At 40.3% G+C, this 16,193-nt stretch overlaps 1 protein-coding gene across 14 annotated transcripts in view; it reads left to right on the top strand.

The window, feature by feature from the left end:
* SLCO1C1 (solute carrier organic anion transporter family member 1C1) overlaps positions 1-16,193 on the top strand; it is a 64,655-nt gene that overhangs the window by 22,415 nt on the left and 26,047 nt on the right. For 8 of the 14 annotated variants that reach the window (XR_011540010.1, XR_011540009.1, XM_070619261.1 and 5 more), the window contains 4 exons: positions 7,214-7,338; positions 10,955-11,101; positions 12,909-13,007; positions 15,034-15,279. Coding sequence is in view for 11 of the 14 variants with exons in the window: in XM_070619261.1 (XP_070475362.1) it covers positions 7,214-7,338; positions 10,955-11,101; positions 12,909-13,007; positions 15,034-15,279 (617 nt within the window). In the remaining 3 variants the exon portion in view is untranslated. Of the gene's footprint in view, positions 1-7,213; positions 7,339-10,954; positions 11,138-12,908; positions 13,008-15,033; positions 15,280-16,193 lie in introns of all 14 variants that reach the window. The other 6 variants (XR_011540007.1, XM_070619255.1, XM_070619254.1 and 3 more) reach the window with 1 other exon arrangement.

Here is a 16,193-nt window from a genome sequence, read left to right on the forward strand (position 1 = left end):
CCAAATGTATTATCTTGGTCACTAGCCTTTAGTCACATAGGGCCTGAACAAAATGAGAATCAAGATAATGTTGTGCTGTCACTTTACCAGGTAGCTCTCCCCTGAAGGATGCAAGTGGAACAGAGAAACTGACCCATGAAGGAGAATTTAAGAGGGAGCGTGGTGCTGAGGAATGGTAGACAGAATTATCCCAGTCCTACTATTCGTCACTGACTCTTCAATCCAGCTGCCATTGTAACCTTATAGGTAGAGGAAAGGGTGGAATTAGAAATCACTTAGAGCCAGATTAGTAAACTCTAGAGAAAAGGGATCTGTTTGGATAAATGGTTCAAAATGCCCATGTATCATTACCAGTTCTCTGGAATTATCATTCCAGTTGTTCTACTAAATTTACAACTCTAAATACAGTGTGCTGATGGCCATGGTTGTTAAATTATTGCTTTTCCTCTGAATCAGAGATAATCATGATTTTATCAGTTGTTGGATATTTTTTCACTGAGGGAATGGGTGATTTATCGTCATCATTTTATATTAAAATGAGCCTCTATGACAGAGGGGAAGATCCAAGATGGCGCCGTGAGTAGTCCTCTTTGTCTCTCCCCCTTCGAGTCTACAATTATTTGGACACTTATCGCTTGACAAAGGATATCCAGACAGCATCTCAGGACGTCTGAGATACCCACGCGACTATACATCGGAAGGCGGACAGACTTTCCTCCGGGAGGATGTGGAAATAGGTGAAAACTCTCCGACCCCGACGAGCAGCCTAGTACCCGCAAGCGGCTTTCTTCCAACGGACGCCCCCAGAGGATCTACACACATCTAGGGCAGGAGCGAGCACACAACAGAGGAGCGACAGTGGAAACAGGTGACCAGAACCCTACCTAAACCCCCCGCAATTACTCCTAAACGCAGAGGGAAATTTTGGAGTTGCACACTTGAGCCCGCAGGGAGTGTCTCTCCCCGCCATTGGCGGGGATACCCCGCCTGGTGTTCGCGGCGCCCGGAGGGTCCCAGAGAGAGTCGCTGAGGGTATGGAGGTCTCCCAGCTGCCGTTGCCCGCCCTGTGGGACTAGGGATTGCCGGAGATCTCAGAGAGGACCGGGGCTGGGGGAACTTTCAAAGGCCGGCTCTGCGACCCGGATGGGAAGCTCCGGAGTTCCGCCCGGGCAGCAGACAAAACTCTCTGTCTGCCATTAGCAGAGGGGCCACGCCGAGCATTCACGGCTCCGGGAGAGGCCCGGAGAGAATCCCAGAGGGCGGGGCGACCCCCAGCTGCGTTGCCCGCCCCGTGGGACTAGGGATAGCCGGAGATCTTGGAGAGGACTGGGGCTGGGGGGAGTTCCAGAGACCCAGCTTCGTAGCCTAGGGGGAAACCCTACAGGCTCACAGCACCAGTAGAAGGCACCCAGCCGCCAGCCACAAGGCTGGAAGACCCCAGGGCAAAAGCAGCATAGCTAGGTGAACTAACCACAGACTGTAGAAGATGCCAATAGCTCTCCTGCAACCCATAGAGGACAAGTGAGATTTTGTGGGTGCCAACAGCAACGGAGCGACAAATATAAGTGATCCCACCCCTGGCCGCTGGAAAAGCCCATAACACCGTTGCAGACCCCAAGGAGAGAGCACATCTAGGTGGGCTGCAATAGTAGGCACCAGCAGCCTGAAGCCCCCCTGTGACGGCCCCCACGGCAGAGGAGGGAATCCAAAGGGCCACTGTGGCTACGAGGAGGGGCCCAGGCCCAGTTAGCAACTGCGGACAGGGTTCCTGGTTGGTGCAGTATAAACAGCTGCTCCCCCACCGCAGCAGCTGAAACAAGTGAAAGGAGCAACTAAACTCTATCTCCATGCGGAGGCACAAATCAACAACATCAAGCAATATGAAAAAATACGTTAAATCTCCAGAACAGAAAGAAAGTAACAAATACACAGAAAACAATCCCAAAGAAAATGAGATATATAACCTAAATGATGATGACTTCAAAACAGCCATCATTAAAATTCTCAATGAGTTAAGAGAGAATTCTGACCGACAACTCAACGAGTTCAGGAGCTATGTCACAAAAGAGTTTGATACGATAAAGAAGAACCAAACAGAAATATTGGAAATGAAGAACACAATAGAGGAGATTAAGAAAAATCTAGATGCTCTGAACAGTAGGGCCGATAATATGGAGGAAAGAATTAGCAATTTGGAAGATGGCAATATAGAATTGCTGCAGGCAGAGGAGGAGAGAGAAGCAAGACTAAAAAGAAATGAAGAAACTCTCCGAGAATTATCAGACACAATTAGGAGATGCAACGTAAGGATTATAGGTATACCAGAGGGAGAAGAGAAGGAGAAAGGGGCAGAAAGCCTATTCAAAGAAATAATGGCTGAGAACTTCCCAAATCTGGTGAGGGAGATGGATCTTCAGGTGACAGAAGCCAATAGATCTCCAAACTTTATAAATGCAAGAAGACCAACTCCACACCATATAGTAGTGAAGCTAGCAAAAGTCAACGACAAGGAGAAAATACTAAGGACAGCCAGGCAAAAGAAACTAACCTACAAAGGAACCCCCATCAGGCTATCAGCAGATTTCTCAGCAGAAACTTTACAGGCTAGAAGAGAGTGGAATGATATATTCAAAAATCTGAAGGACAAAAATCTACAGCCGAGAATTCTCTACCCAGCGAAAATATCCTTCAAATACGATGGAGAAATAAAAACTTTCGCAGATAGACAAAAATTAAGGGAGTTCATTGCCACAAAACCTCCTCTTCAGGAACTCCTCAGGAAAACCCTCATTCCTGAAAAATCCAAAAAAGGAAAGGGGCTACAAAACCAAGAGCAGAGGAGATAAGTAGAAGGACAACAACAGAGAGTAGCAGCTCTACATCAGAACAGATTAAACCATGGGACGAGAAACAAAGGAAACTGAAGAAAACCGGAAAACAAGACACAAAATGGTAGTGGTAGGCCCCCACATCTCAATAATCACTCTAAATGTAAATGGATTGAACTCCCCAATCAAAAGACACAGAGTGGCAGGATGGATCAAAGAACAAGATGCAACAATATGTTGCCTCCAGGAAACACACCTCAGCCCCAAAGACAAACACAGACTCAGAGTGAAGGGATGGAGAACAATACTCCAAGCTAATAATGAACAAAAGAAAGCAGGTGTCGCTATACTAATATCAGACAAGGTAGATTTCAAAGCAAAACAGATAAAGAAAGATAAAGAGGGACAGTATATAATGATAAAAGGGACTCTCCACCAAGAAGACATAACACTTATAAATATATACGCACCCAACACAGGAGCACCAAAATTTGTAAAGCAACTCTTAATAGAACTAAAAGAAGACATCAACAACAATACAATAATAGTAGGGGACCTCAACACACCATTAACACCAATGGACAGAACATCCAGACAGAAAATCAACAAGGAAATAATAGAATTAAATGAAAAATTAGACCAGATGGACTTAATAGATATATATAGAACACTTCATCCAAAAACAGCAGGTTACACATTCTTCTCAAGTGCACATGGAACATTCTCAAGGATTGACCATATTTTGGGAACCAAAGCAAACATCAATAAATACAAGAGAGTTGAAATAATATCAAGCATCTTTTCTGATCATAATGCTATTAAATTAGAAATCAACTACAAGAAAAAAGCAGAGAAAGGTGCAAAAATGTGGAGACTAAACAACACGCTTCTCGACAAACAATGGATCATTGAAGAAATTAAAGAAGAAATCAAATTTTATCTGGAGACTAATGAAAATGAGAACACGACATACCAAATCATTTGGGATGCAGCAAAAGCAGTCCTAAGAGGGAAATTCATCGCAATACAGGCTCACCTCACTAAACAAGAAAAAGCTCACATAAGCAACCTCAAACGACACCTAACAGAACTAGAAAAAGAAGAACAAACAAAGCCCAGAGTCAGTAGAAGGAGGGAAATATTAAAAATAAGAGCAGAAATAAACGATATTGAAACAAAAAAGACAATAGAAAGGATCAATGAAACAAAGAGTTGGTTCTTCGAAAGAATTAACAAAATTGACAAACCCCTAGCCAAACTCACCAAGAAAAGAAGAGAGAAATCGCAAATTAATAAAATTAGGAATGACAGAGGAGAAATCACAACAGATACCAACGAAATACAAGAGATCATAAGAGAATACTATGAAAAACTATATGCCAACAAATTGAACAACCTGGAAGAAATGGACAAATTCCTAGACTCCTACAATCTCCCCAAACTGAATCAGGAAGAAATGGAGAATCTGAATAGGCCAATCACAAGTAAGGAAATAGAAACGGTAATCAAAAACCTCCCCAAAAATAAGAGTCCAGGACCAGACGGCTTCTCTGGAGAATTCTACCAAACATTCAAAGAAGACTTAATACCTATTCTCCTCAAACTGTTCCAGAAAATTGAGAAAGATGGAGAACTCCCTAACACATTCTATGAAGCCAACATCACTCTGATCCCCAAACCTGACAAGGACAACACAAAGAAGGAGAACTACAGGCCGATATCACTGATGAACATAGATGCAAAAATCCTTAACAAAATTTTGGCAAACCGATTACAGCAATACATCAAAAAGATTATACACCATGATCAAGTGGGATTTATACCAGGGGCACAGGGATGGTTCAACATCCGCAAGTCAATCAACATGATACACTACATCAACAAAATGAAAAACAAAAACCACATGATCATCTCAATAGATGCAGAGAAAGCATTCGACAAGATCCAACACCCATTTATGATAAAAACCCTCAGTAAAATGGGTATAGAAGGAAAGTAGCTCAACATAATAAAGGCCATATATGATAGACCCACAGCCAACATCATACTCAATGGACAAAAACTGAAAGCCATCCCTCTGAGGACAGGAACAAGACAAGGGTGCCCACTTTCACCACTCCTATTCAACATAGTACTGGAGGTGCTGGCCAGAGCAATTCTGCAGGAAAAAGAAAAAAAGGAATCCCCAATAGGTAACGAAGAAGTAAAACTCTCATTGTTTGCAGACGACATGATCTTATATATAGAAAACCCCAAAGAATCCACAGAAAAACTATTAGAAATAATCAACAACTACAGCAAAGTAGCAGGGTATAAAATTAACGTGCATAAATCAGTAGCATTTCTATACACTAACAATGAACTAACAGAAAAAGAACTCAAGAACTCAATCCCATTCACAATCACAACGAAAAGAATAAAATACCTTGGGATAAACTTAACCAAGGAAGTGAAGGATCTATACAATGAAAACTACAAGACTTTCTTGAAAGAAATTGACGATGACATAAAGAGATGGAAAGACATTCCGTGCACATGGATTGGAAGAATAAACATAGTTAAAATGTCCATACTACCTAAAGCAATATACAGATTCAATGCTATCCCAATCAGAATCCCAAGAACATTCTTCACAGATATTGAACAAACAATCCTAAAATTCATATGGGGCAACAAAAGACCGCGAATTGCTAAAGCAATCCTGAGCAAGAAAAACAAAGCCGGCGGAATCACAATCCCCAATTTCAAAACATACTACAAAGCTACAGTGATCAAAACAGCATGGTACTGGTACAAAAACAGGTCCACAGATCAATGGAACAGAATTGAAAGCCCAGAGATAAAACCACACATCTATGGACAGCTAATCTTCGACAAAGGAGCAGAGGGCCTACAATGGAGTAAAGAAAGTCTCTTCAACAAATGGTGCTGGGAAAACTGGACAGCCACATGCAAAAGATTGAAAATTGACCATTCTTTTTCACCAAACACCAAAATAAACTCAAAATGGATCAAAGACCTAAAGATTAGGCCTGAGACAATAAGTCTTTTGGAAGAGAATATAGGCAGTACACTCTTTGACATCAGTTTCAAAAGAATCTTTTCGGACACTGTAACTCCTCAGTTGAGGGAAACAATAGAAAGAATAAACAAATGGGACTTCATCAGACTAAAGAGCTTCTTCAAGGCAAGGGAAAACAGGATTGAAACAAAAAAACAGCTCACTAGTTGGGAAAAAATATTTACAAGCCACTTATCCGACAAAGGGTTAATCTCCATAATATACAAAGAACTCACACTGCTTAACAACAAAAAAACAAACAACCCGATCAAAAAATGGGCAGAGGACATGAACAGACATTTCTCAAAAGAAGATATGAATATGGCCAATAGACATATGAAAAGATGTTCATCATCGCTAATCACCAGGGAAATGCAAATCAAAACTACACTAAGATATCACCTTACACCCGTTAGATTGGCAAAAACATCCAAAACCAAGAGTGACAAATGTTGGAGAGGTTGTGGAGAAAAAGGAACCCTCATACACTGTTGGTGGGAATGCAAACTGGTACAGCCACTATGGAAAACAGTATGGAGATTTCTCAAAAAGTTAAAAATAGAAATACCCTATGACCCAGCCATCCCATTACTGGGTATCTACCCTAAGAACCTGATATCAGAAATCTCAAGAGTCCGTTGCACCCCTATGTTCATCGCAGCATTATTTACAATAGCCAAGACGTGGAACCAGCCTACATGCCCAGAAACTGATGATTGGATAAAGAAGATGTGGTATATATACACAATGGAATACTACTCAGCCATAAAAAAAGACAAAATTGGCCCATTCACAACAACGTGGATGGACCTCGAGGGTATTATGTTAAGCGAAATAAGCCAGTCAGAGAAAGACGAACTCAGTATGACTCCACTCATAGGTGGAAATTAGTATATTGATAAGGAGATCTGATCGGTGGTTACCAGGGAAAAGGGGGGGTGGGGGGAGGGCACAGAGGGGGAAGTGGTGTACCCACAACATGACTAACAAAAATGTACAACTGAAATCTCACAAGGTTGTAATCTATCATAACATTAATAAAAAGAAAAAAAAAATGAGCCTCTATGAATAATTCTTAACTTTTATCTTCTTTCACTGCGCTGGGTAATTGACTGGTTCGGATATGGTGTAATACCTATGAACCAGATCGTCTGGTTAGCTCTTCAGAAAACTCTGCTGTTAAGTGCTGGCTTGGTTTCATGATTCAGATTCAAGGAGAGCTGTAAACGCAAACAGATACATAGCGAGTCCTGTAGCGCATATGTAACATTGTCAGCATGATGTTAAATGAGTCTGTAGTAAAGAAAACCTTTTTTTTATACAGGTACAGATATGAAAGGTATTCTCCTTTCTCCAATTCCACTCTCAGCATCTCTCCATGTCTCCTGGAGTCAAATAATCAATTACCAGTCTCAGTTATGGAAAAATCACAATCCAAAATAAATAATGGTAAGATGATTTTTTTTTACTTTACTTGAATAAGCAAGCTTTTTTTTTTTTTAAAAAAAAGACTTTATATGTGCTTTAATGTGGACAAAAATATCTATATGCTTTTGCTGTCGAAAGCTTTCCTACTTAAATTGAGATATTGGAGTGCCATACAAATTCTTAGAATATAAGGCAGTATATGATGAGATCCTAAGAAAATATGCAGACAATAAAATCTTATGGAAAGAAGGAACATTAATTGCTGGTGATTGAGAGAATCTTCTAGTGGTTCCAAATAAGATAGGCCATGAAATCAAGGTAAAACTAGTTTAGCACATATAAATCTCAGTCCATTGCTCAGATTTGAAAGAAATATATTTTTCCCCTAAAACTCAATTTAATTTCTGTGTTCAGCCCCTTTTCATCAGGATGAAAAAAAATCTTTATCTCAATTTGTCCCTAACCTCCACTCTTTTTCCCAGGGCTTGCTTACATTCTAGGGAGCTTATGTAATAGAAAAGGGGCAAGTTGTGGGAGGAGGGCAATTGGTGTTATCGGTTCCTGGTCAACTTAGATATTTAAAATCCATCTGACCCCAGTGTTTTGTCATACATGTCACTTTGGGGTCATCTTATGTCCACATTCGTGTCCTTTTTAGCACAGCAGCTCTCTCTGATGCAGAAGTGACAATCTTGGAAACATGAAAATAATTCTATTTTCCAGACAAGATAGGATGCAGGGAATTTTGTTAGAATGTCTTGATTCCATATGGCTGATGCATATGCTATGTATGAGGCACCCTGGAGAACATGAGAATCATCTCTTTTGTGTTACTTTGGACATCAGAAACCCTCTGAGGAGCCAAAGGCAGGGATGCTTAGCTATACTGTGCAGCCATCTCGTCTTTGGGGTCTTGCTACCTCCCTGGGCTCTACCTGGCCATGGGGGCACAAGTTCTCCTCACTCATGGAATCCACGAAGCTATCCACAGGTGTTTGCCATGTCTCTGGGATGCTGCACAGGCAAGAGCTCAAATCTCTCTCCACAGCCTTTCAGCATCAATATGCCCACACTTCCTCCCCGCCTTCTCCCCAGTCTTACTGCCTACTCCTAGCCTGGGGAATCACTTTCCATATCGGCAGGTTTCATTTTTATACTTGCTATCCATCCAAATCTTTTGTCTATGCTATGAAGCCTTTTCACTCTCCTAATATCCTCATTAATGCTTTCTTTTGAGATGTTCTTTTCCTAGCCAATGAACAGTAGAGGTCTGGCTGTTTGAATAAAGGGAGAGACCAGAGGATTAAAAGAAGTATAGAAATATGAGAGGAGAAAAGGAGAGGACACAAACATGTAAAAAGTTTACCCTGTCCTGCTGTATGAAAAGAAGAAGAAAAGTATTTTTGAAGAGGAGAGCGAAAAACGATAATAGACACATTCAGGAGGACGTGTATAAATGAGTGGATGAGAACCTAGGGCTTGTTTATGTAAGGATATAACAGATAATAAGTTTAATTCAGGTCCACAGAAAGAGGCAAGAAGCAGAGCTAAAGACTTTGCACTTTCATCTGTACACAATGCACAGTCATTGAAGATATTTTATTTTTATTTTTGACAATCAGGGAAAAGACATGATATCAATGACAATACTACTAATTAGGAAATATTTAAACCTTTGATGTTAAAAAGAAACATTGGGTTTAGAGACAGGGGATGAAAATGTTTTTAATGTAGAGAAACAAGTTATTAGGCAGGTACAGACTCACAACTCAATTCTTTTCTTTTCTTTAAATGAGGTCCTGCTCCCTTAAAGTCATAGACATGTGTAGACTTAGGTACAGCGGACACAGCCCCATCCTAAAGATGATAGGGGGGTAAATATAGGACTCTTCTCAACAATGCTCCACACATATCTCCCATTTCCCCCACAACACTCCAGAACAGAGCTGTTCAACAGAACTCTCTGTGATGGTGGAAATGCTATATCTGTGCTGTCCAGTACAAGAGCCACTTGCCACATGTGACTATTGAGTACTTGAAATACAGGTAGTGTGACTAAGGAACTGAATTTTTAATTTTATATAATTTTAATTTATTTAGATAGCCACATGTGGCTTGTGGCTGCTGTATTGGAAAGTGCAGATCTAAGGTGTCCACGCTTATCTACAACGAGATTCCTCTACCAACAAGCTCCTTAGACTCGCACAAATGTTAGGGCTAGAACTGACATCACAATCAATTTTTGGAAAAGGAATTCACATTATATTTTTGGAAGTGGAACAGAAATCCAAAGAAGATAAGTGAAAAATCCATGGTTACTTGGCTACATTTCCGGAAGAGGCAGAATCAGGACTAGAAGCAACAAGACTGCAGAGCAGGCTTTTCTGTTACACAGTCTGACTCATCTACACAAAAGCACCCGCCCCAATTCTTCACAACCCATACTGTACCTTCCAAAGTTACTTTAGGGGCCTGCTCGGTGGCGCAGCGATTAAGTTCGCACATTCTGCTTCTCAGCGGCCCAGGGTTCGCCGGTTTGGATCCTGGGTGAGGACATGGCACCGCTTGGCGTGCCATGCTGTGGTGGGCGTCCCACATATAAAGTAGAGGAAGATGGGCATGGATGTTAGCTCAGGGCCAGGCTTCCTCAGCAGAAAAGAGGAGGACTGGCAGTAGTTAGCTCAGGGCTAATCTTCCTCAAAAAAAAAAAAAGAAAGTTACTTTAAAGGTTACTAATAGGTAAAAATCACTCATACTTCATAGGATTATTAGGAGAATTCAATTTTAAAATGCCTGAAAGCGACTTAACTTAGTGCCCAGCAGAAAGGGAGCATTCAGAAGTGGTGGCTGTTGGAGGTTATTAGTATTATCACTTTTATTAAAGTGACTAGACTCTGCAAAGTACATTTCATTTATAATACGGGAGTAATTATCCTACTACACAGGATCATATTAAGACATGACTTTTCTGAAAGCATTTTAAAATCGTTAGCTTTGAATTTCAGTCTAAAAATACTGTTAAAAGGTTCTTTTTCTTGGGATAGTTATACTACTAAAGCATATAGGGTTTTACATTTTTGAATAATTTGTTTCCTAAACAAGAGCCCTAAAAATGGTTATTCCCTGATAAGCAATTGTAACTGAAGGCAATGTGGCCCAAAATTGAAGTATGATCCATATAAAATTTTGAACTTCACATAAAACTTGGTCAGCAACAAAATTATAAGTGATTTCTACTGAAAAAATAGAAGAGTTTAAAGATTAAGGTAAGAAAAGCCTTTGTTCAAAATTTTGTCTTTTGTCCCAGACAGGATATTGAATGTTATTGGAGTGTAGGAATTCAAAAAACTCAGTGTAAGGATGAAAATAAAAAGAAGAGAGGAAATAAGAAGTAAGGGAACAGGAAGGAGAAGCAGGAGAGTTCCTTGGTCCAAGGCCCCGGGGGATTTACACTGTCTCGAGTATTGAAGTTACAAAATATTTTCCAATCTTGCTCAAACTCCTATCAAATTATGTCTATTGTGAATCTCGCTTCTGCATTCTAATCCAATTTTAGGACAACTTGTAGAAAAGCAGAATAAATATTTAGCTTTGTTAGTGATCCGATTTCAATCCTCTTGTTTGCTTTCATTTCAAGAATGTGAAATTGACGCCAGCTCCTCCATGTGGGTTTATGTTTTCCTGGGGAACCTTCTTCGTGGAATTGGAGAAACTCCCATTCAGCCTCTAGGCATCGCCTACCTTGATGATTTCGCCAGTGAAGACAATGCGGCCTTCTATATTGGTAATGCTCACCTCGCTCATCTTCTTCGGAAGCAGGGTACCTGGTTTTCTCAATGCCACTCTAAACTAAATAGGGTTTGGGAGGTTTTATACTTCACATCCAACACCGTTATTCAGTTCACGCATATCTGAAGTCCACACTGAGGTTTTTGATAATGAAGAAACCTCACTAGAAGGACCTATTGAATTAGGGAAAGAACGAACTATGATTGAAAAAAGTCCCTGTGAGCTCAGCTGCAATGATGTATGACCTCGTGCAAGTATCTTCATAGACATCAGATTTCACAGATTCTTTTTATTGAGCTACTGTACTGCTGAAGCACTTAAGTGTTTATATATATATAAATATAATATATATATATTTTTTTTAAATTTGTTTCCAGACCCCCTAGAAACTATTTTCCATTTTATAAGCCCTGATTATTTAAAGCGTCTTTTTCCTATGAGCGATAGGCAACAAGGAATTCTGGGATCTCAATAGCAGGTATGAGTGGATAAAGAAAAATGTAAGGATGAAATCAATGCCTGAGGCTATCCTGTGCCTGGAACAGGTCCCAGTGGATAGAACAGCAGCTAAAAATCACAAAAACCAAAACATAGCAAAGGCAAACCCCAAGGTCAGGTGCATATAAACAGCATATATGAAGTGCCTCTTATGTCCTGGAAACTAAACCTGTTCTCTGTTTCACACATCAGTCTTGATTTCTTGGGGTTCTGATCTTTTGAGGGCCTAGCCTTCAGGGACAGAGGACAAGATGTAAATTCATCGATGGGTGCTATATCTTGGTCCGCTGTATAGTTCTTCCCTGGCTATGCATGCTGAACTCCGGAGGGCTCTGATTATATCCAAGCATTAAAAGTTAGTTAATTAAAAACAGGGCACCTGCTCTAATGGGAAACTGCAGCATAAATCAGGAACTGGAACTGGAACAGAAGCTCCAGCACATGTGCTAGGCACTTACTCTGGGGACAGAGGAAAGCTTGCAGCCAGGAGAGTGTGCAGGTGTCTAGGTGTCTGCTTCCTGTCCAGGAGCTCAGAGCCTGTGTACTCCCTTCTGCCTCTCTTCTATTCTGAAAAGGATCTGGTAACTGCTCCAGTTTACTCCTTCAGTTCATTTAAATTAATCTCCCAGGGATGTGTGTGTTGAATTTCTGTGGTGAAATGCAAGGCAGATGGGAGATACTTTGCAGAAAGATCTCCATTTCTGGTTACTAGAGACAGGGTCCTTTAGGCAATCTGCTCCACTTACCTGTTAAAGCCACCCAGGTTGGTCAAGAATGTTCCAGAGAGCACCTCTCCCCTCTCCCAAGTCTAGCTCCTTTGCTGGCTGCATCCGGGGACCTGCATAGTTGCTTCTCTCACAAATGGTCCCAAAGAAGCTCTGAACGCATGCACTTTTTCACTAAGGTGGAAGAAGTCAATTTTAATGTCAAAACGAGTCTTATCCTTAACCAACGATGAAAAGTTTTGAAAGACTGTCAAAATAGTGCAATTCTGATTTTTATCACTGGGAGGAATCTAATCCTTGGGAATAGTTTGCTCCATCTGGGAGAATTAACTTCTTCAGAGTCCGCTGTTATGTTTTTACTAAGAGGTAATTCATGACTTAAAATTTCCAAAGCTGGGAAGGACTTATTTCCTGATTCAACGAGGTTGAAAAACTGACAAAATAAGCACACTTAAGTAAAGAGTTGAGGAAATATTTTCTGCTACTATTGGATCTCACTCACATTTCTTGTTAAAAATTTTGTTAATTTACACAGCTAAGAAATGGCACGCTTTCTTTTTTTTTTTCTTTTTGGTGCAGGGTGTGTGCAGACGGTTGCAGTTATAGGACCAATCTTTGGCTTCCTGTTAGGCTCCTTATGTGCCAAACTGTATGTTGACATTGGCTTTGTAAACCTAGGTAAGGGAATTTATTTTTATTTATTCATTTATTTTAGTTGCTGTAATTTTTTTAATGGGGATGATGTAGAAAATATCAAATTGCCTTTTTATAAAATGACAGGATGGTGATCGTTCACAAAATGAAAATAGTCCATGGAAAACTTATTATTGATATAATCATCAAACAAATTAATAAATGGAATATGAAAAATAGGCAGTGATTAGAACTGGATGACCCATGATTTGTTATTCAAATGTGTCTGTTTCACTTCTGGTTTGCCAGTTCAAACACATTTCAGTGGAGTTAAGACTAAAAACTGTGGCTACTTGTTGGCTCTTGTTGGTTTCAGGTGTATCAACATTATTGCAGTCACATCAATTGATTACATATTTGTAGACTTGCCAGAAAGACCAAGGAGTGAAAGTCTTCTGGCAACCCAAATTCCCTTTTTGCTGTACGAATCTATTTTAGGTGGAGGCATATTTTTGTGAGACAGCTTTCCTCCTGGGAGAATCCTTGTGTAGGGAATAAGTGGGGGACCTCATCTTTCCATGGCTATTAATTTGTTACTTTCCTTGTGAAATGGACCCCCTAGAAGTAGATAGCATTCTTCCGGTTTTTTTTTTTTTAAGATTTTATTTTTTCCTTTTTCTCTCAAAGCACCCCCAGTACATAGTTGTATATTCTTCGTTGTGGGTCCTTCTAGTTGTGGCATGTGGGACGCTGCCTCAGCATGGTTTGCTGAGCAGTGCCATGTCCGCGCCCAGGATTCGAACCAACGAAACACTGGGCTGCCTGCAGCAGAGCGCGCGGCCTTAACCACTCGGCCACGGAGCCAGCCCCCATTCTTCCATTTTTTTAAAAAAGAAGTCCAAGAAAGCAGTCAGAAACAAGAAAACTTGTTTCATTTTTTAAAATTCTGGAATTGCGTTTCAAAATCATCGTGTGTTAAAATAGAATGCAAAACTCTTGCACTAATTGTTCTTTTTTAATGAAATAAACTGCAGAACACATTTCAAAAATTTTGTTCATTCATTCATTCATTAACCTCCAAAATTTATTTCACATGTACTCTATCCCCAGTGCTGTTCTACTGCGGTTGAACAGTTGAGTTCTTTGGCTTCTTGAAGTTTAAAATCCAGTCTTGGAGACTGATATAGATAAGAAAGTGTAGGTGTGATGAGTGGTACAGAAGAAAATTGCTACAAGGAAACAATGAAGATGCAGTGATAAACTAGTATAAACATTTTACTGAGTACAATGGAGTGACAATTGAGCCAAGATATCAAAGGACATGAGTTTATTTTGTTGTTCTCATATAGTGTGGTAGAGCTAACGTATTGTAATATCTTTTGTAGATTCTTATATAGAAAAAACCCATGTGATTTGGTTCAAAAAACTTTTTCAGTATTTATCTTTTAGTTAAATAAGAAGTAGTGTCAAAAATAAAGTTTTTATGGTGAATAAGATACTGACGTTTTATTTGCATATACAAATCTTGCTTCAGATCTAGAATAACTCTGAAGTATTATTAACTATCACTTAGTAAATAACATTCTGAGTGATTCAGACTAGATTTGGGCCAGATGGTGTAGGGCATAACTCTTTCTCCAGGTAAAATCTGAAACAGACGTTCAATATGTCAATCAGATGAAAGTGGTTCGGATGTGGGATAGCTGGCAGAAGCTTTCAAGCCTTCATAAATCTCCTCACATGATTCTTTCCTCCTGCTACGGGTTCAGAGGTCCCTCTGCAGAAGCCTAGAGTAGAGTGAGACCCCTTCCAGTATTTAGACTCTATACTTCAATCTAAGGAACGAAAGAAGAAAGCATCATGCTCCAGAAACACCTTCTTTCAAAACAGCTTGCTTCAAAAAAGCAGGATAATAATAATGTTCAGATTTTTAAAAAGTTATCATGTGTGAATTATTAGGTATTTTTATAATGTGATAGAGCTAATGCTAGGATTCTTTTTAAAACAGAGGCTTATTTCAACATATCAGCTTTGCTGTATTTGCTATTTGGCCATCCTCTGTCTTTTTCAGATCACATAACCATTACCCCAAAGGACCCCCAGTGGGTTGGTGCCTGGTGGCTGGGTTATCTAATAGCAGGAATCATCAGCCTTCTCGCAGCTGTCCCTTTCTGGTGTTTGCCCAAGAGTCTACCGAGACCCCGGAGTAGAGAGGATTCTAGTTCCTCCTCTGAGAAATCCACGTTTATTATGGATGATCACACAGACTACCGAACACCCCATGGAGAAAAAGCAAAAATAATGGAAATGGCAAGAGGTGAGCCAGATTGTCCGTGATTTTGAAGCACTTCCAGTTTTCCTGTTGAGACTTTATAGGGGATCTATAAATAGTACCTCTCTCCTCCACTCATGTATTCAGAAAAAAATTAAGAAACTATAGGGGAAGCAGAAGTAGAGATGAGAAAGTCAGCTTTATTATTGGAAAACTGGTGAAAGAACCTGACCCAGACTTGGTGACTTTCCTTACTGACATCTCCACACTCGCATCTCCTCAGTTGACCTTGTAACCACCCCTACCTGGGACTGCTGCTTCCTATCAGTCTAGGTGGACAGAAAAGAAGAGTGAATCTTCAGGGCTTGTGGCTTTAAACAAATGAGATCCACCTATTGGAGGAAAGTGTACCTGTGCATGTCTCCCATCAATGACCAAGGGAGTGAGTGTGGTGTGGGATAGACAGGCGGACATATTCTAGTGAATTCTCTCCACGCGCAAATGGGTGGCCATGAGAAAGCTTGATCCCTCTCCCCACTTCCCTAGCAAGCAATATTTATGTTTACAGAAAATCTTCACCTTTCTGTTTGGATGCATCGGAAGAAGGGAGAATGCCAAAGCTGGTTTCTTATACTAAAGTTTATACATTAAATGGAAATAACTTACATATTCCTTTCCCTGTGACCATGACCCAAGTCTGAAGAAGAGAGACCAGAAAACAAGTTCTTGAAGTCCTGCCTATGACTCCCATCTCAGTAGTGAGGGGGTATTCTCATCCTTCTTGTCATTTACCCACATCGGTTAGAGGAATCTGTTCCTGTCTGACTTATACGTCTAACTGTCATCTTGATTTTATGCCTGTAGAAATCAGTGTCTATGTCTGGATCTGAACCTGGCCGGATCTCAGCCTTGATTTGTGCCAATGGTTTAATATCCATACTGTGTATGTGTATCACACT

This window comes from Equus przewalskii, chromosome 5, assembly GCF_037783145.1.
Source record: "Equus przewalskii isolate Varuska chromosome 5, EquPr2, whole genome shotgun sequence".
In the NCBI taxonomy this organism is placed as follows: Eukaryota; Metazoa; Chordata; class Mammalia; order Perissodactyla; family Equidae; genus Equus; species Equus przewalskii.